We start from the raw sequence: 13,503 nt of genomic DNA, 5'->3' as shown, positions 1-13,503 counted from the left end.
AGCATACATGAAACATTCTCATCGGACTTCCACTGTGTGTTGAATACTTCTTCCTACTCTATAAATCACAATGTCTTTTGTGTCTATAATTCTTTAACTTAAGCACTCTCTGCACAGTGGCCAAAAGGTACCTCTTGTTTTTTCCCCCAAAGCATTAACTTCTCATATTAAATTATATGAAATAAATATACTGCAGATGACTTACACTAGCTGCTGTTTTCCTTAATCAAGTCTAACACTCCTTTCCTCTTGAAGCTTTTCTCTGCTTCCCTGAGTAAGAGCACAGAATGACACTTTCCTTTGAAAAATAAAATTAGGAAATGTTGTAAGGTCAAAGACAAGGTTAATTCTCATGCTGACCATACAACTCCTCTCCGCTCTGGCAGCTCAGGAATCAGTAGTTCTCAGTTAAAGCCCTGAAATTAGAAGCTCATTGACTGTCTTCATAAAGTTAAGTTTTCAGAGCACAGAGCATTGAAAACAGATCACAGGAGCTGAGGGTGATTAATCACCCTTCTCAAGCTGTAACAATGCCTTAAAACGTTACTGTATTACTATTTCTTTAGCAGCTACTCTGGGTTTTCAGTGAAAACATTGTTTCAGCCCTGCTGGAACAAGTAGAAAAGGTGCTAAGTACATATCCTTTAAAATGTGTACATACTTAGAATATGAAAGCTTTTAGTCCTTTGGGCAGCTGGTCAATGAAAGTGAATGAGGTGGAATACTCAGCATATTCTATGATTCCGTGAATACTGCCAGTAATGTCACCTTCCAGCTCAGCCATGACCCTGCCATTCCCTCTACAGTGTGTGCAAAACAGGGGAAAGCTCCACTCTGAGAATGTTTTACAGATGAGTTAAAATCTCTCTGTACAGGCTGTGAATGATAGGGGAAAAAAGAGTGTTACTTTATTATACTCTCAATACAAGCTGCCTACCAATGTTATAGAGCAATAACAAAACAAATCCATGATGCAATGGAAAGAAAGGCTACCTATCGTTTTAAAGTGTGTCATACAGCTTCTGAATGGTAGTAATTAATATCTCTAATGAGATTACTTCATTAATAGGTGTTTCCATTACCATTAATACATGCTAATAGAGGCAATGGATATAATTCTCCATGTAAAGATTCTGATTTGTTTGCAGGGATAGATGTAGTCTCAATCCAAAACCATTGAATGACAGGAGTAAGTTTTCAGCTCCTGAATTCCTGTCCTGGAAATCTTACATGGAAATGCATATGTATATCATGCGTGCCACAAGATGGGTTGAATGGCTGAGGATCAGGTCTCTCAGTAAACCTGAAGCTAATGATTAACAGCAGACATGTTTACTCTTCCAGGGCAGAGCTGCTAGTTGATTGTGAGACCTTTTATAAATATTGCTAGCATGCAAAGAGACAGTCATCTATGCAAGTATTTACAGCTTGGTCATGTATTATAAATTTAACTGCCTACAAAGACATACAATGCAGATGCTATTGCTCGTGTTGTTTTAAGACTTTCTTTATGCAAAACATTTCCCAGGAAACAATATAAGAGGAAAAACAAGGAACAAGACACAGGCCAGGTGAGAACTCTGAATGAGGGGAATTTGTTTCAAATTAAGACCAAGGTCTCACCTCTACAAGCAGGTTTGTGTATGACAGCCCTTGGGTCTGGACAGAGCCCTAAAACTGAGGGGTTCCAAACAGGCTTAGACATTAGTTTGCACAGAGCTAAGCTTGAAGCGTAGGGCTTTCAAAATATACCTTTGCAATCTCAGGTTAAGTGTGTAGAGTCTCACAACGAGCTGAGTTTACAATTCTGGACAACAGAAGTAAGACAGGTCTGAGTGTACCTGCAGACAGTTTATGTGTTACTGTATCACTACAAAAGCCTCATTTACATTGCTTTAAATTAAGGAAAGAGGTCACAAGAATTAATGTAAGCTTTAAATGTTGACACAGTGGATGTTTTTCATCTGGAAATGTAATGCTTACATACACGTATATAATAAATACTTGTGCAGATCCTCTGCTATAGTAGCTTAGAATCTGACAACTCTTCCCCTGGAAATAGAAATATTATAGTATAATAATACTTTAAAATATAATATTTAGATGTATATAATTTTATATATACATATAAATATATATTTAACAACATACAAGCCTATAATGCAGGAAGAAACAGACTGCAGAGCACCCCAGTCACACCACTGCAACTTTCCCTGACTGCAGCTTTCTGCACTCAGATCCCTACATCTAAAAATCCAAAGATACAGCAAGTAGAAGTACTGTGGTTCCTTGATTATACCAACCACAAAGTAAACTGTATGTAATTTATATGCAATAAAGTGTAAAAAGACTGCACTTTTCATCAATTACTCTTAGGTTTTGTTTTGTGGTTTTGATGTGTTTGGTCACAGTTAATATGGTACTAGTGCATTGACCTATTTATTTCAGAGGTAAGACTGAGGAAAAGAATATAGTTTCTGGTAGGAGTTTAAAACGCAGGCGTTTAAATAGTTTATTACATTGAACAGCATTAATACAATAATTTAGCTGCAAAGAATGATTAGAAGTACATTTCATTTGAACATTTAGATGCACAAATCCTCATGAAAAAGTTCCACTTTCCCCTACCTGCTTTAATGAATTTCTTGCATGAAATACATAAGTAGTGAAATTCTTCAGACTGTAAGCTCTGAGGAATTAAGTAATTTTTCATTATAAAACAAGTACAGAAAAAAACAAAATGAGGTCAGTCCATAGTTTATATAGTCCTGTTTTAAATTTGTGCAACAGAGAAGAAAAGGTCCTCTGTGCCCAAAGTTCAAAACTCCATTGTGCCATACTCCACTTGACTTAAAAACTGGATTCAGAGAGCAGAAAGATTTTAAAGGATAATTAAAGTCAGTATACGTAAACCACTGACAAAACCTAAATTTTAAAGAAGAAATGGAGGCAGACACATGCAACATTTTTCAAATGTCATCAAAACAGTATCCAATAGAAACCAATGAACATCAGCTGAAGTCTTGACATACAGTCCAACTAGCTTTGCTCTCAGCCATTAGCCAGGCATCGCCAACAGCCACAACTACAAGAGGTGCAAGTGCTGCATGACACAGATGGATATGAGAGTTGGATGTACCTTGGGGACCAAATTCAACAAAACTCCAGCCCCTTGGGCTTCACCACAGAAAGCATGTGCTGTAGTCTTTGACAGGACTACATGACACATATAACCTGAGCACAGCACTGGAGCACAGATGTGCCAGTACAGGTGGGGAGATATCCAGCCACTTTGAACACAAATCACACATGTTTCTGTGTCACACTTTTTTGACTTACTGGCATAACCAATTTATTATTTCTGAAATATGTGCAAGGACTTGAAGGTCTTGGGACACAGACAGCGAGTAGAAGCTGTCAGCATGAGAAACTGATATTCATTTCTTTCCTTACAGCAGTGACAAGCAGTAGATGTTACACTTCAGTGGTATTATCTTCCAGAGGCCCAGTGACCCTACACACATGCCACTGGCATTACAAACAACTTTTAATAGACATATATAAGAAAGTTGAGCTAAAGTGAGAGTTTCATCAACTTTGCTGATGTTTTCAGCATTTCAGACAGTTCTCCAGGCACCTCCATGACTCTGCTTGCTTCTTCTTCCACCTAATGGCTATTTCCAATATCCACTAATGTCAATTATTAATTTAACTTCTGCACTTGAATTGTGGAGGAGACAGACGGTGTTGAGAATGTAGAGGCATTACTACTGCAAAGATCAAACATGGGAAGTGTACAGATTTCCTACAAGGTGTACGATTCCTTAACTGGGTCACATCTCCATGGAAAACCTAACAAAATTGAACTATTCTGCATTAGTTATTCCAGAATAACTCCCCATATTGACTGTCTACTACATAACTACTGAGTTAATGCTTGCTTGTACTGCTGTGTCTGACCTATTTTTGAAGCCTGGTCAATTTATCCATATAGACAAAGTCCATTTAATTCTACTTTTACCATTAAGCTTGAATTTAGAAAATGTTTACTGGTGGGCTTAACAGTAAGCATTGGCTTAAATCTCATCAATTTCAACAGTGTCTTATTTTTATGAGCCCTAGTGAAATCAGAATTGAGCTAGATAACAATAACAATAATAATCTTTGTGATTTTCATTTTTACATTATCTTGTCACTTGAAAATGCAAACATTAGCCTCAATAGCCTGAAAACCCTGGCACAAGGCCTCTGTCTGAATGAGCATGGGTCAAAGTGTCCTATGTTCTTCTTGCTTTTGTGGGTTTGGCCACTAGGGCCCTGGACCAGCTTGGGAGGAGCAGAGCTGGTGGCCTTGGAGAACAGTGCCGTGGAGACAGCCACAGGTCTCAGCAATGGCAAGCCCTCCTTTCCCTGGGAGCTGCTTTTAAAGGGAGGCTGTCCCACTGGGTCTTGCCCCAGTTACAGCCCCAGATGCATCCCCAGCTCTGTCTGTGCACAGCCACTGCCTTGACTCCCAAGCTGACATCCCAATCTGGCTTCATCCTGGCCATCCCACCCGTGGCCTGCCCAGCCATCATGGGACCATGGCTGACCCTGGTCACTGTCACTAGACCCAACCCTGACATGACTACATGACTTGACCTTGTCCCTGTATCATCACCACGGCCCTGCCCCATTACCACTAGGCTGTGGTGGACCTGTGTGCCCTCATCAGGCCTGACCCCGACCCTGGTTCTGACTCAGTCCCCCAGCCTGGCCACGCCACCACAGTGACCAGCTGGGACTGCCTGTCTGTCTTGCTGGGGTAGTGGGAGGGTGGGACAGGCCCTGGGGGCAAGTCCCTGCCCTGCCAGCCCTGTGGGGAGCCACCATGGGGAACCACCATGGCCCCAGTAACCTGAAGAAAGAAGAAATACATTCAGTGCACTACAGACAAGCTCTTTGAAATGTAACACAACTCAAAAGGTGATTCTGGGTCTCCGTCTGCCATCACACACTATAGGAAGTCCCTTGCTCTCAAACACAAAGCTTTGGAGGAAAGGATTGACACTGGAATTAGTTCATTATGAAAGCACAAGACCAATGAGCTGGCAGCAATGCTGGTCCAGACCCTGCTCTGTAGATGTAAAACTGGAATTACACCACAGACTTTGGTCTAGTTAGCCCAGATGGACAGGGCTAAAAACTGACAGAGAAGAAGGCACATGCTGTGCCCACCTACCCCTGGCCATTTCTACCTGCTCTTCCTCATCCCATGTGAAGTCCCAGTTCCTCCAGGACTCACAAGATAGGACTATTGAAAAACCACAATGAGGAAAAAACTCGATATGCAACTTAACTAATTGCATTTACAGTACCTCCACTCAAACAAGGCAAGTCCCAAAATGGGATTATTTATGACAGTAATTGTTTACCAAAGTGTGTAAAGGTTTTTAGATCAGTCTTCCCTGCCATTTTTGCTTCTATTTGCACTTCTTTAGCATATTAGTGCTTCAAGGCTGCAAGGACCTGTTTTCCTAAGTGTTGACAAACCACTAAACATGCAGGTGGCACAGTATCAGTGGAAAGTAATAATAGTATCTCCTCCACAAACAAGACACAATAGAACACTTGCGCCCTGAGACATTCCCGGGTGGAGTATCTCTTATGAAAGAATTTCTTTATTAATGCTTTGTTCAGGGAGGAAGCTCCACTGAAACAACAATATTCCCAAGTAGTGCTCTCCTGGTATCCGGCCTGCTCTCCTCATGTATTTTGGAGTTCATTCTAAAAATTCTTTGTAATTTTGAGGAGTTGGGCCCCAAATCTAGATCTCTAACACCCAATAAATTACTCTTAGTCTCCAAGAGGGTAAAGAGGACTACTTCTGTGAATATGACAAAACAAAGGCTGCAATGGCATACCCCTCAAATCGTAAGCAAGACAATATAACTGAAGCACCTAGTATGAGTATGCTCAAATACATACAAAGCTGAGTATGTCTGCACTTCTGCAACAAATGCCTTCCCAAGGTTATGAGAATGGAAAAAGATGAAAAGATACATTTCCCATGCAGAGCTTTATTCCCACCTTCTATTGGCAGACCCATGAGAGCAAATGTTGACCAAGAAAATACAGTAAGGAATTACATGCAACAAATGAACTCAGTAGATGATCTGCGGTGAGGCAGTAAGAACAGTCGTGTTCCTGTAACAAATAAGTACATCCAAATGATTTATTGCAAAGACTGTTTAGAACAGTCTAAGGAAAGGATTCATCTTTCCCACAAGAATCATATGTTGTTAATGGGTCAGCAAGAGTGAAGGACTGAGTGCTGCTGACTGTACCTCCCAATTAATTTCATATGCTTTTCAACTTTTAATTTGAGGATAAATTAAAACAAACTTCTGCTTTGCTGCCACCTATTCTCGTTGTAATCTGTAAAATAAATCTACTAAATAAATTTTAAAAAAAAGGCAAAAAACAACTGGAAAAGAGCAAAAGAAATTAATGCAAATGGAATAAGTGCTCTTCTCTTCCAAAAGTTCCATTCCCCTTTCTTCTTTTTTTCAGTTCCTATTCATAGACAGTGGCTGGTGCCCAGAATATGCTCTAGAGCTGGTAATTAATTTTTTGCCATTCTTCCTATTGAAAAAGAGAAAGAAATCCTTACACAATACAGGCATAGTTAGTTTTTGAAACATGATCTAGAAGATACAACTGCTATTCAGGGAGGTAGGTTCATTTCCCCATTCAGTGGCTCAGTCCCTCAGTTATTTTCAATGTCCTGTTTGAAAGTGAAGATAAGAGTATTTCCCTTTTTCTCAAGGAATAATAAACAAAACCAGCACAAGGCTATTGTATGTGGCCATAATAGGAACATTATATGAAACAGACAAATCTCCTAAATAAAAGTTATTAAAGAATAGAGAGCTCTTGTGCGCTTTTAAATATATTTTCTATTTATCCTTAGCTCTTCTGCTATATCTCCCAACCATCCATTTCTTGGACAACCTGCAACTGTACCAGCTGTTCCCGCTGTTCCCACTGTTCCAATGCCACATCCCCCTACCTGCAGCCTCTTTTAAGTAGCTGGCTCCATGTTTTCTGGCTCCTCTCAGCTGCTTTCTGTGGGCCCTGGTGCTGCTCCAGCAGTGGAGGTGCATCTCAGCACCCAGTGCTCAGACACTATGAGGCATCAGAGCCCCAAAGCTGCCGGGGGAAGGCACCTGCTGGGGCACTGCCCGCCTCTCCACACTGCAGAGGGAGGAGCTTCCTTGGAGATGAAAGGCAGTAGCTCCACCTCTGTATCCCACAGCTTCATGCCCTACTGCTGCTAAGCCTTCCTACAGGGACTGTCAGTTCCTCTGCTACCTGCCAGGCTCTGAAATGCTGTCCTGAAGAGATGGGAAGCAGCCAGCCTCCCTTCACCCTACCCATTAGCTTCTTGGATAAAGGACAGAAAAGAGAAGCACCTACAGGTTTGTTAAGCCTTTGGGACCTGGGGCTCTCCATGCAAATATTAGCTGTCAATTCTTTTTTTATTTCTGTCTCCAGCAGCTGCAGAACAACACTGAGGAGGATGAACTGGGTGCACTCTGAAGTCTTGAAACCATAAGTCAAATAACATCTGGAGTGTTTTTATGTTGTGATTTTCAGGGCTATTTCATTACATATGGAAAGCTGACCTGTGGTGTTAGTAACTGTGCCTACAGCAGGCATTCATTGTGTTCTTACGGAAATTGAATTGCTAAGGAGCCATCTGAACATGCAGTCATACTGCACTTTGATCATGCTATATTCCTCCATATCTTCTCCTGGGCATCTAACTGATTGAAATATTTGTCAGAAGGAACCTCCTTCCACAAGCATCTGCAAAATCACAAGTTTCATTAACCAGGCTTACTAAACTAGCATTTCATAACTTGAGTTGGACTTCTGCCTTGACAGTGCAATTACTATTATGGAACAATGCATGTATATTGATATACAGACCCTAAAATCCATCTCTCTCCCACGCTAACACTTATGATAAATGAGGTTTTCTCTGAATTGGTATTATGAATGAGATGGACTGGATGAACAAAGAATACTGAAGCCAAGTGTTACCCAAGTCCAAAACTAACATTTTCTTTAAAATTAAATACGTGATTAATAAGTTTCTGAATTATTTTCAGTGCATATAGCAGTGAACAGCCATGTGAGGTATACCAAAGCTGACTGCTGCTGCTTCTCTGTTTCGAGGAAGAAGGTGTCAGATATGGCTGATTTGCTGTGGCTGTTCAAAGGTACTGCTGAGAGGAGCCACGAGAGGGCACTGGAAAGAAAACAAGACAAAAAATGTCCTGTCAGTCCCGGGAACCTGCAGCCCAGGACACATCAGGAGCTGGGCTCCCTGCCAGAGGCAAGAACAAATAAAGGTCCAACAGGACACACAGTTCATTTCTGCATAAAAGTGAAAGCAATACTGAGAGGTCTTCCAGGCTAGGCTTAGAGGTCTGAAGCCTGTCAAGGGAGCCAAGAAAAGGCCGACAGTACCCAGAGAATGTGCTGGGGCATCAGGAGGAACAGGGAGGGACAACACTAAGTGGGGCTGAGAATTACACAAAGGCACACAATTGACCACCTAACTCACACGTTCCCACTCCACACAAAGGCTACAGAGAGAAAGGGAGATGACAGGGGTTGTATAAAGCAACTAGCCTTATCCCAGAAAATATCCCCAATATGCATCTGATTTCACAAAGGTGTGGGCTGTCTGGGTGAAGAGAGAAACAATGGTTCTACCCAGTTTCCAGTGTACGTAAGCAATAAGAAAAGAAAAACTATATATATTTATCTGGAAACAATTACAAGCTCAATACATTTGAGGAGGAATTTGAGGAGGTCAGTATTTCATGTTGCACTGCAATACATTTGTGTTTATCTGAAAATCAACTCCCCTGAACTATAGTTGTCATGTGTTGAACACAATAAACCACACAGAATGCCAGGATTTATCCTCTGATCTTATTTCATATTTTGAAATTAACTAGTGTTAACATTTTTCTATATAACAAATGCAACTTGTAAAAAGAGAAAAGTTTGTTCCTGCTTTTTTGATTCCAGAGTTATATCTGGGAATGAATTTCAATTTTTCATTGATCTTTTAAGAGACTGGCAGACAGCTATGTGCTTGCTCGTATGACATCAAACAGCATGGACAAGATCAGTGCAGTCATTAGAACCTGACTTGTGATCTGCCAGCAAATGCTTCATTCCCTCTGTCAATCCCATCTAGATCATTCTATACAGGGACCTATACTGTAAATACAGATGGTCACTGAACAAACTTGACCAGTGAGCCTGATGTTTGTTATTGACTTGCTCTCTGGCTCTGCCCAGCTCCAACTAGCTCTTTACAAAACCATGCTCGAGAGCAGTTCAAAGGACAACTCACTTCAGTAACTCTGTGCAAACAAAAGCAGTATTGATGGCACTGCTCCCTCCATTCCACAGCCCTTCCTACATGCCTCATTTGATTGATGGCATAAATCAAATAGCTTCAAAATCACACTTTTAAAATATCCCAGGAGTGGGCTGCCACAGTGCTCAGGCATTATTTTAAAACTTTTAAACTGAAAAAAGTCTACAAAGTTAATTATCAAAATAATAGTAATAAGAATGACATGGAGGAAGGCATATGGGACAAAGAGGAACAAATGCAATTTTGTTTAGAGCCTCTGAAGCTCACTGTGGTCATATAGGAACTGCAGGATTTGGCCCTCCAGGGTGATCACTGTTATTACTTTGATTATAGTAGCACAGGGCAACACCACACAGACTGGAACCGGTCTGCTCTTGATGGGAGTCCCCTGGCCTGAAGAGCTTACAGTCTAAATAAGACCAGGTAGACAAGTGGAGTGAGAAAGAAAGTACTTTTATTAGGCCCAAGAGAGATTAAGAAACTAGCCCAAGGACACATACAAAGCCTTTGAGAGATCCAGAGTTTAACCTAGATTTTCAGTATGGCGCCTTGGTCATAAACACTTCGCCTATCTTCTGCTCAAGCTGTGAATGCCTCTTCAGCTGAGGTTTAAACAGACTACATCTCAGTAAAGCATCACCAGAAACATCCTGTTATACCATGTTTATTTTGACAGCTTTTGCATAGAGAACACTTTCTATTGACAAAGTCCTAAGCACACAGATGGTGAAACAAAATTTGGGGGCAGGTGAAAGCCTTGAGTTCAAGTGCATGCTATTGGTTCACAAGACTCTGTACATCATTGAAAGCCTCAATGCGTTTACTCCACCTTCAGTCTCAGCCAGGGTTTTAAACTATCCAGCTATGTAATTCCCCCTATCCAGCAAAATATTCCTCCTTTTTTGGGGGGTCATAATGGGACACATGGAACAGAAATTAATCAAAGAAAGAAAAGTAATACCAAATTATGGAAGAAAGAAATCACCAAACTTAACTCAGTCCGGGTTCATGTGCCGCAGAAAACTAAGATAAATTTAAGATGTAAGTCAGTGTTGACATACAATGTTTAAACATGCCCGTCATAAAATGCACTTAACTGAAATAAAAAATACACAGTACAAAAATCCACTTGACGGAAGTGTTACTCATTAACATTCCTTCTGCATCTTACACGAAAAAATTACTTGTGAAAAGTGCCCACTTGCGAATCTGAGAGGACACTGCCTTTCACTTCACAAGGTACCAAGTCTCACCTGGGGGAAGAAATGATAACCTTTAATGATAAACGGCTCATTTTTCCAGCATAATTTCTATTAATTCCTCGACGTTTGCTCTCACTATCCACACAAATAGTTTGGATGATTGCATACGGGAGATATAGACTAGAAGCAAGGTCGAGGTTGCCCTATATCTTCATACGGCACAGGACATTCAATTAAGTCACTTTCATGAGTCTTGTGAACAGCCTTTCAGTCAGGTGAGTGCCTGGCTTGGTTTCCAAAAGCTGCCCCGATCGGCTCCGGGATCTGCTCGAGAGCTGCAGAGCCGCCGCGTTTCCCCGCAAGGTCCGGTACAACTTCCCCGTCGCCGTGGTCTCCCGGGTACCGGTGTTTAGCCCACACCCCCAGCCAGCAGCACGGCGGAGAACAGAAGCGGCCTCCTCCTCCTCCCCGGGGAATGAGAGGTGCCAAGGGAAGCCGCAGCCGTGACTCAGAGCCGTCTCTGTCACAACACGCGTTTCCCAAACGCTTCAGAAGCCCGACTTCCAGATGCTTCAGAAGCCCGGCTCGGGCGGCCCCGCAGCCGCCGGCGCTGGCAGGAAGCACAGGCGCTCCCCGGTGTCCCGGCAGGATCGCCGCTTCCCACTGGGAGCGCAGCCCTCCCTGCCGCGCAGCACCGCTGCCCCCGCAGCGCCCTAACCGGCGCAGCCCCTTCGCGGCGGGGCTCCCTCCCTCCCGCTGCCCCTTTTCCCGCTCTTCCCGTCGGGGCTGGGGCCGCGCGTCCCGCAGACCCCGCTCTGCGCCTCCAGCTCCGCGCGGGCGCGTCGGGCACGGATGGGGCGGGAGCGGAACCCGGTTACCTGACTCTGTCCTTCTCTGCCCGCCGGAGCTCCGCGTCCCTCTGCAGCACCCGGAAAATCGCCCTGGCTTCCTCCTCGTTCAGAAAACTGAGATCTGGCCCCTGGGGCGCTGCGGTCATGGCTTTGCTTATCGGCGGGCGGGCGGGCGGAGGCGAGCGGGCAGCGGTGACCCCCGCGGAGCGCGGGGCCACACCAGCATGGCCGGACCCCGGCAGGACCGCGCACGCCTGCACCCGCGGGACGCGTTTCCCCCTGGACGGCGGGAGCTGCGGGCGCTCGGTACCGCCCCGCACCGCCCCGGCGCGGACGGGCAACACCCTCCGGAGCCACCGCAGCGCAGCCCGGTGGGGCGGGGCGGGGCGGGGCAGGGCAGGGCAGGGCAGGTAGGGGAGATGGTAGCGCTGTCGGGGCCGGAGCTGGACGTGGAAGGGGAGTTGGAGTCGCTGGTCGCCCCGTGTCTGTGTCGCACAGCGGGCGGCCCGCGTTGAGTCGGGTGTAGCTCTGTGCGGTCGGCGCGGTGTTTGCCTTGCCGCTGCCAGGGGAGCTCACGCCCGCCCGGCGTGCCCGCTGCAGGCCGGTGCGGTTCCCCCCGTGGCGATCGCGGCGCAGTTCCCGCCAGGCAGCCCAGCCACGCCTATTCCCAGCTCCTCGGGCACCGGAGAGCCGCCCCCCGGCCGCCCCTCCGCTCGCCGCGTCCCGCCGCTCCAGAAGGACGTGTCCATAGTCTTGCGGAGTGGATGCAGAGAGGCAGCTTTTCCCACGAGGGAAGAACGGGGCAGTGTTTCCGATTTACTCTCCTTTAAGGTTTTCCCGAAAAAATAGCAGAGAACATAACTTCTTGACCTGGGCGTTATAGTCACATCTGGGAAGTAATTTCATTCTGATTCCATTCTAAAGGCTCTAATGCAACTCAGCTTTGTGCTGGTGGAAGCACCACACACGCTGCAGTGTCTCCCCAGAGTATGTGTCTATCTAGTACGCTGCACTAGTTGAGTAGTTTGTAAAATGTCCTTTGAAACTTTTCCATTGAAGAAGGGCTTTATTCAGGACTAAACTGCAACAGAGAAAGAAAATTGTGGTGAAAGAAAACACAGGTTTTGTTATGGCAAAGCAAGTCAGTGGAAACCAGCAGGGCAGTGTGCAGTGAGAGTGGGGCTGAGGTGCATGCAGCCACCTTCCCACCCTTCAGCAGGCTGATGTGAGGCTTTGGGAGAATGTTTCCCCACTAGGAAGTTGAGTGGTGCAAGTGGAAATAAGGACCTTAGAGCACAGTGGGAATAACAGGTTGCAGGAAGCTCCTTGTTTTGGTGTAGCTTCTGGCATCACTAGTCTGGTCCAAAGAGGAATTTATGTGATTCCTGGTGACCAAATGACGAAAACAAGGCTATGAGACAATTGATGCAAACATAATGAAAACTATGAAGAATTATGATGTGGAGAGGAGGTGTCTCCCACAGAAAAAAGACAGTGAATTTTTAATAGTGTATAGGAGATGCTTCTGGGCAAAGCCCAAGCATGTTGTTTCTAAAGGTGCAAGAGCCATAGCTGTCCCAGGACCACTAAGAGAACTTCTCTCTAAGGGTAAACGTCCTGTCCTCCCCGTTCTGTTGTGGTGAGCATAACAGAGTGACTGTTTTACCAGCAGAAGCTGAGTGTATGTAGTTCTTCTGGGGACTCTCCGGGGCAGTTATTTAGACATCACTCTCCCTTCTGACCGCCACATGCAGGATATGGGAAGCAGTTGCATCATGCTGGATCTGCTCCCAGAGCTGAGGGGCAATGTGATAACAATTTTTCTGTACATCACTTGCAGTAAACCTCATCAGTGCCCACACTTTCCTTAAAAACATTTCATCTTATTGATGAAGTTGTGGGGTTTTTTAATTTCTTGTGCAAACATCTAAGATATCCCTGCTTGATGCAGTGGACTGGACTAGATGACCTTTAAAAGTCCCTTCCAAACCAAAAAAATTCTATG

At 44.3% G+C, this 13,503-nt stretch overlaps 1 protein-coding gene across 2 annotated transcripts in view; it reads right to left on the bottom strand.

The window, feature by feature from the left end:
- The window catches only part of EXPH5 (exophilin 5), a 40,982-nt gene extending 28,988 nt beyond the window's left edge, over nt 1-11,994 (bottom strand). The window contains exon 1 of one of the 2 annotated variants that reach the window (XM_027712721.2): nt 11,526-11,994. In XM_027712721.2, the coding sequence (XP_027568522.2) occupies nt 11,526-11,644 (119 nt within the window). In that variant the 5' untranslated portion in view covers nt 11,645-11,994. The remainder of the gene's footprint in view (nt 1-11,525) is intronic. The other variant, XM_027712722.2, reaches the window with a different exon arrangement.
- Between the last annotated feature and the right edge of the window lie 1,509 nt (nt 11,995-13,503).

Source organism: Pipra filicauda, unplaced genomic scaffold (assembly GCF_003945595.2).
Source record: "Pipra filicauda isolate LSUMZ 115617 unplaced genomic scaffold, ASM394559v2 scaffold540_size334518_pilon, whole genome shotgun sequence".
In the NCBI taxonomy this organism is placed as follows: Eukaryota; Metazoa; Chordata; class Aves; order Passeriformes; family Pipridae; genus Pipra; species Pipra filicauda.
The sequence above is the reverse complement of the archived record's forward strand: the minus strand, read 5'-3'. Positions and strand labels throughout refer to the sequence as shown.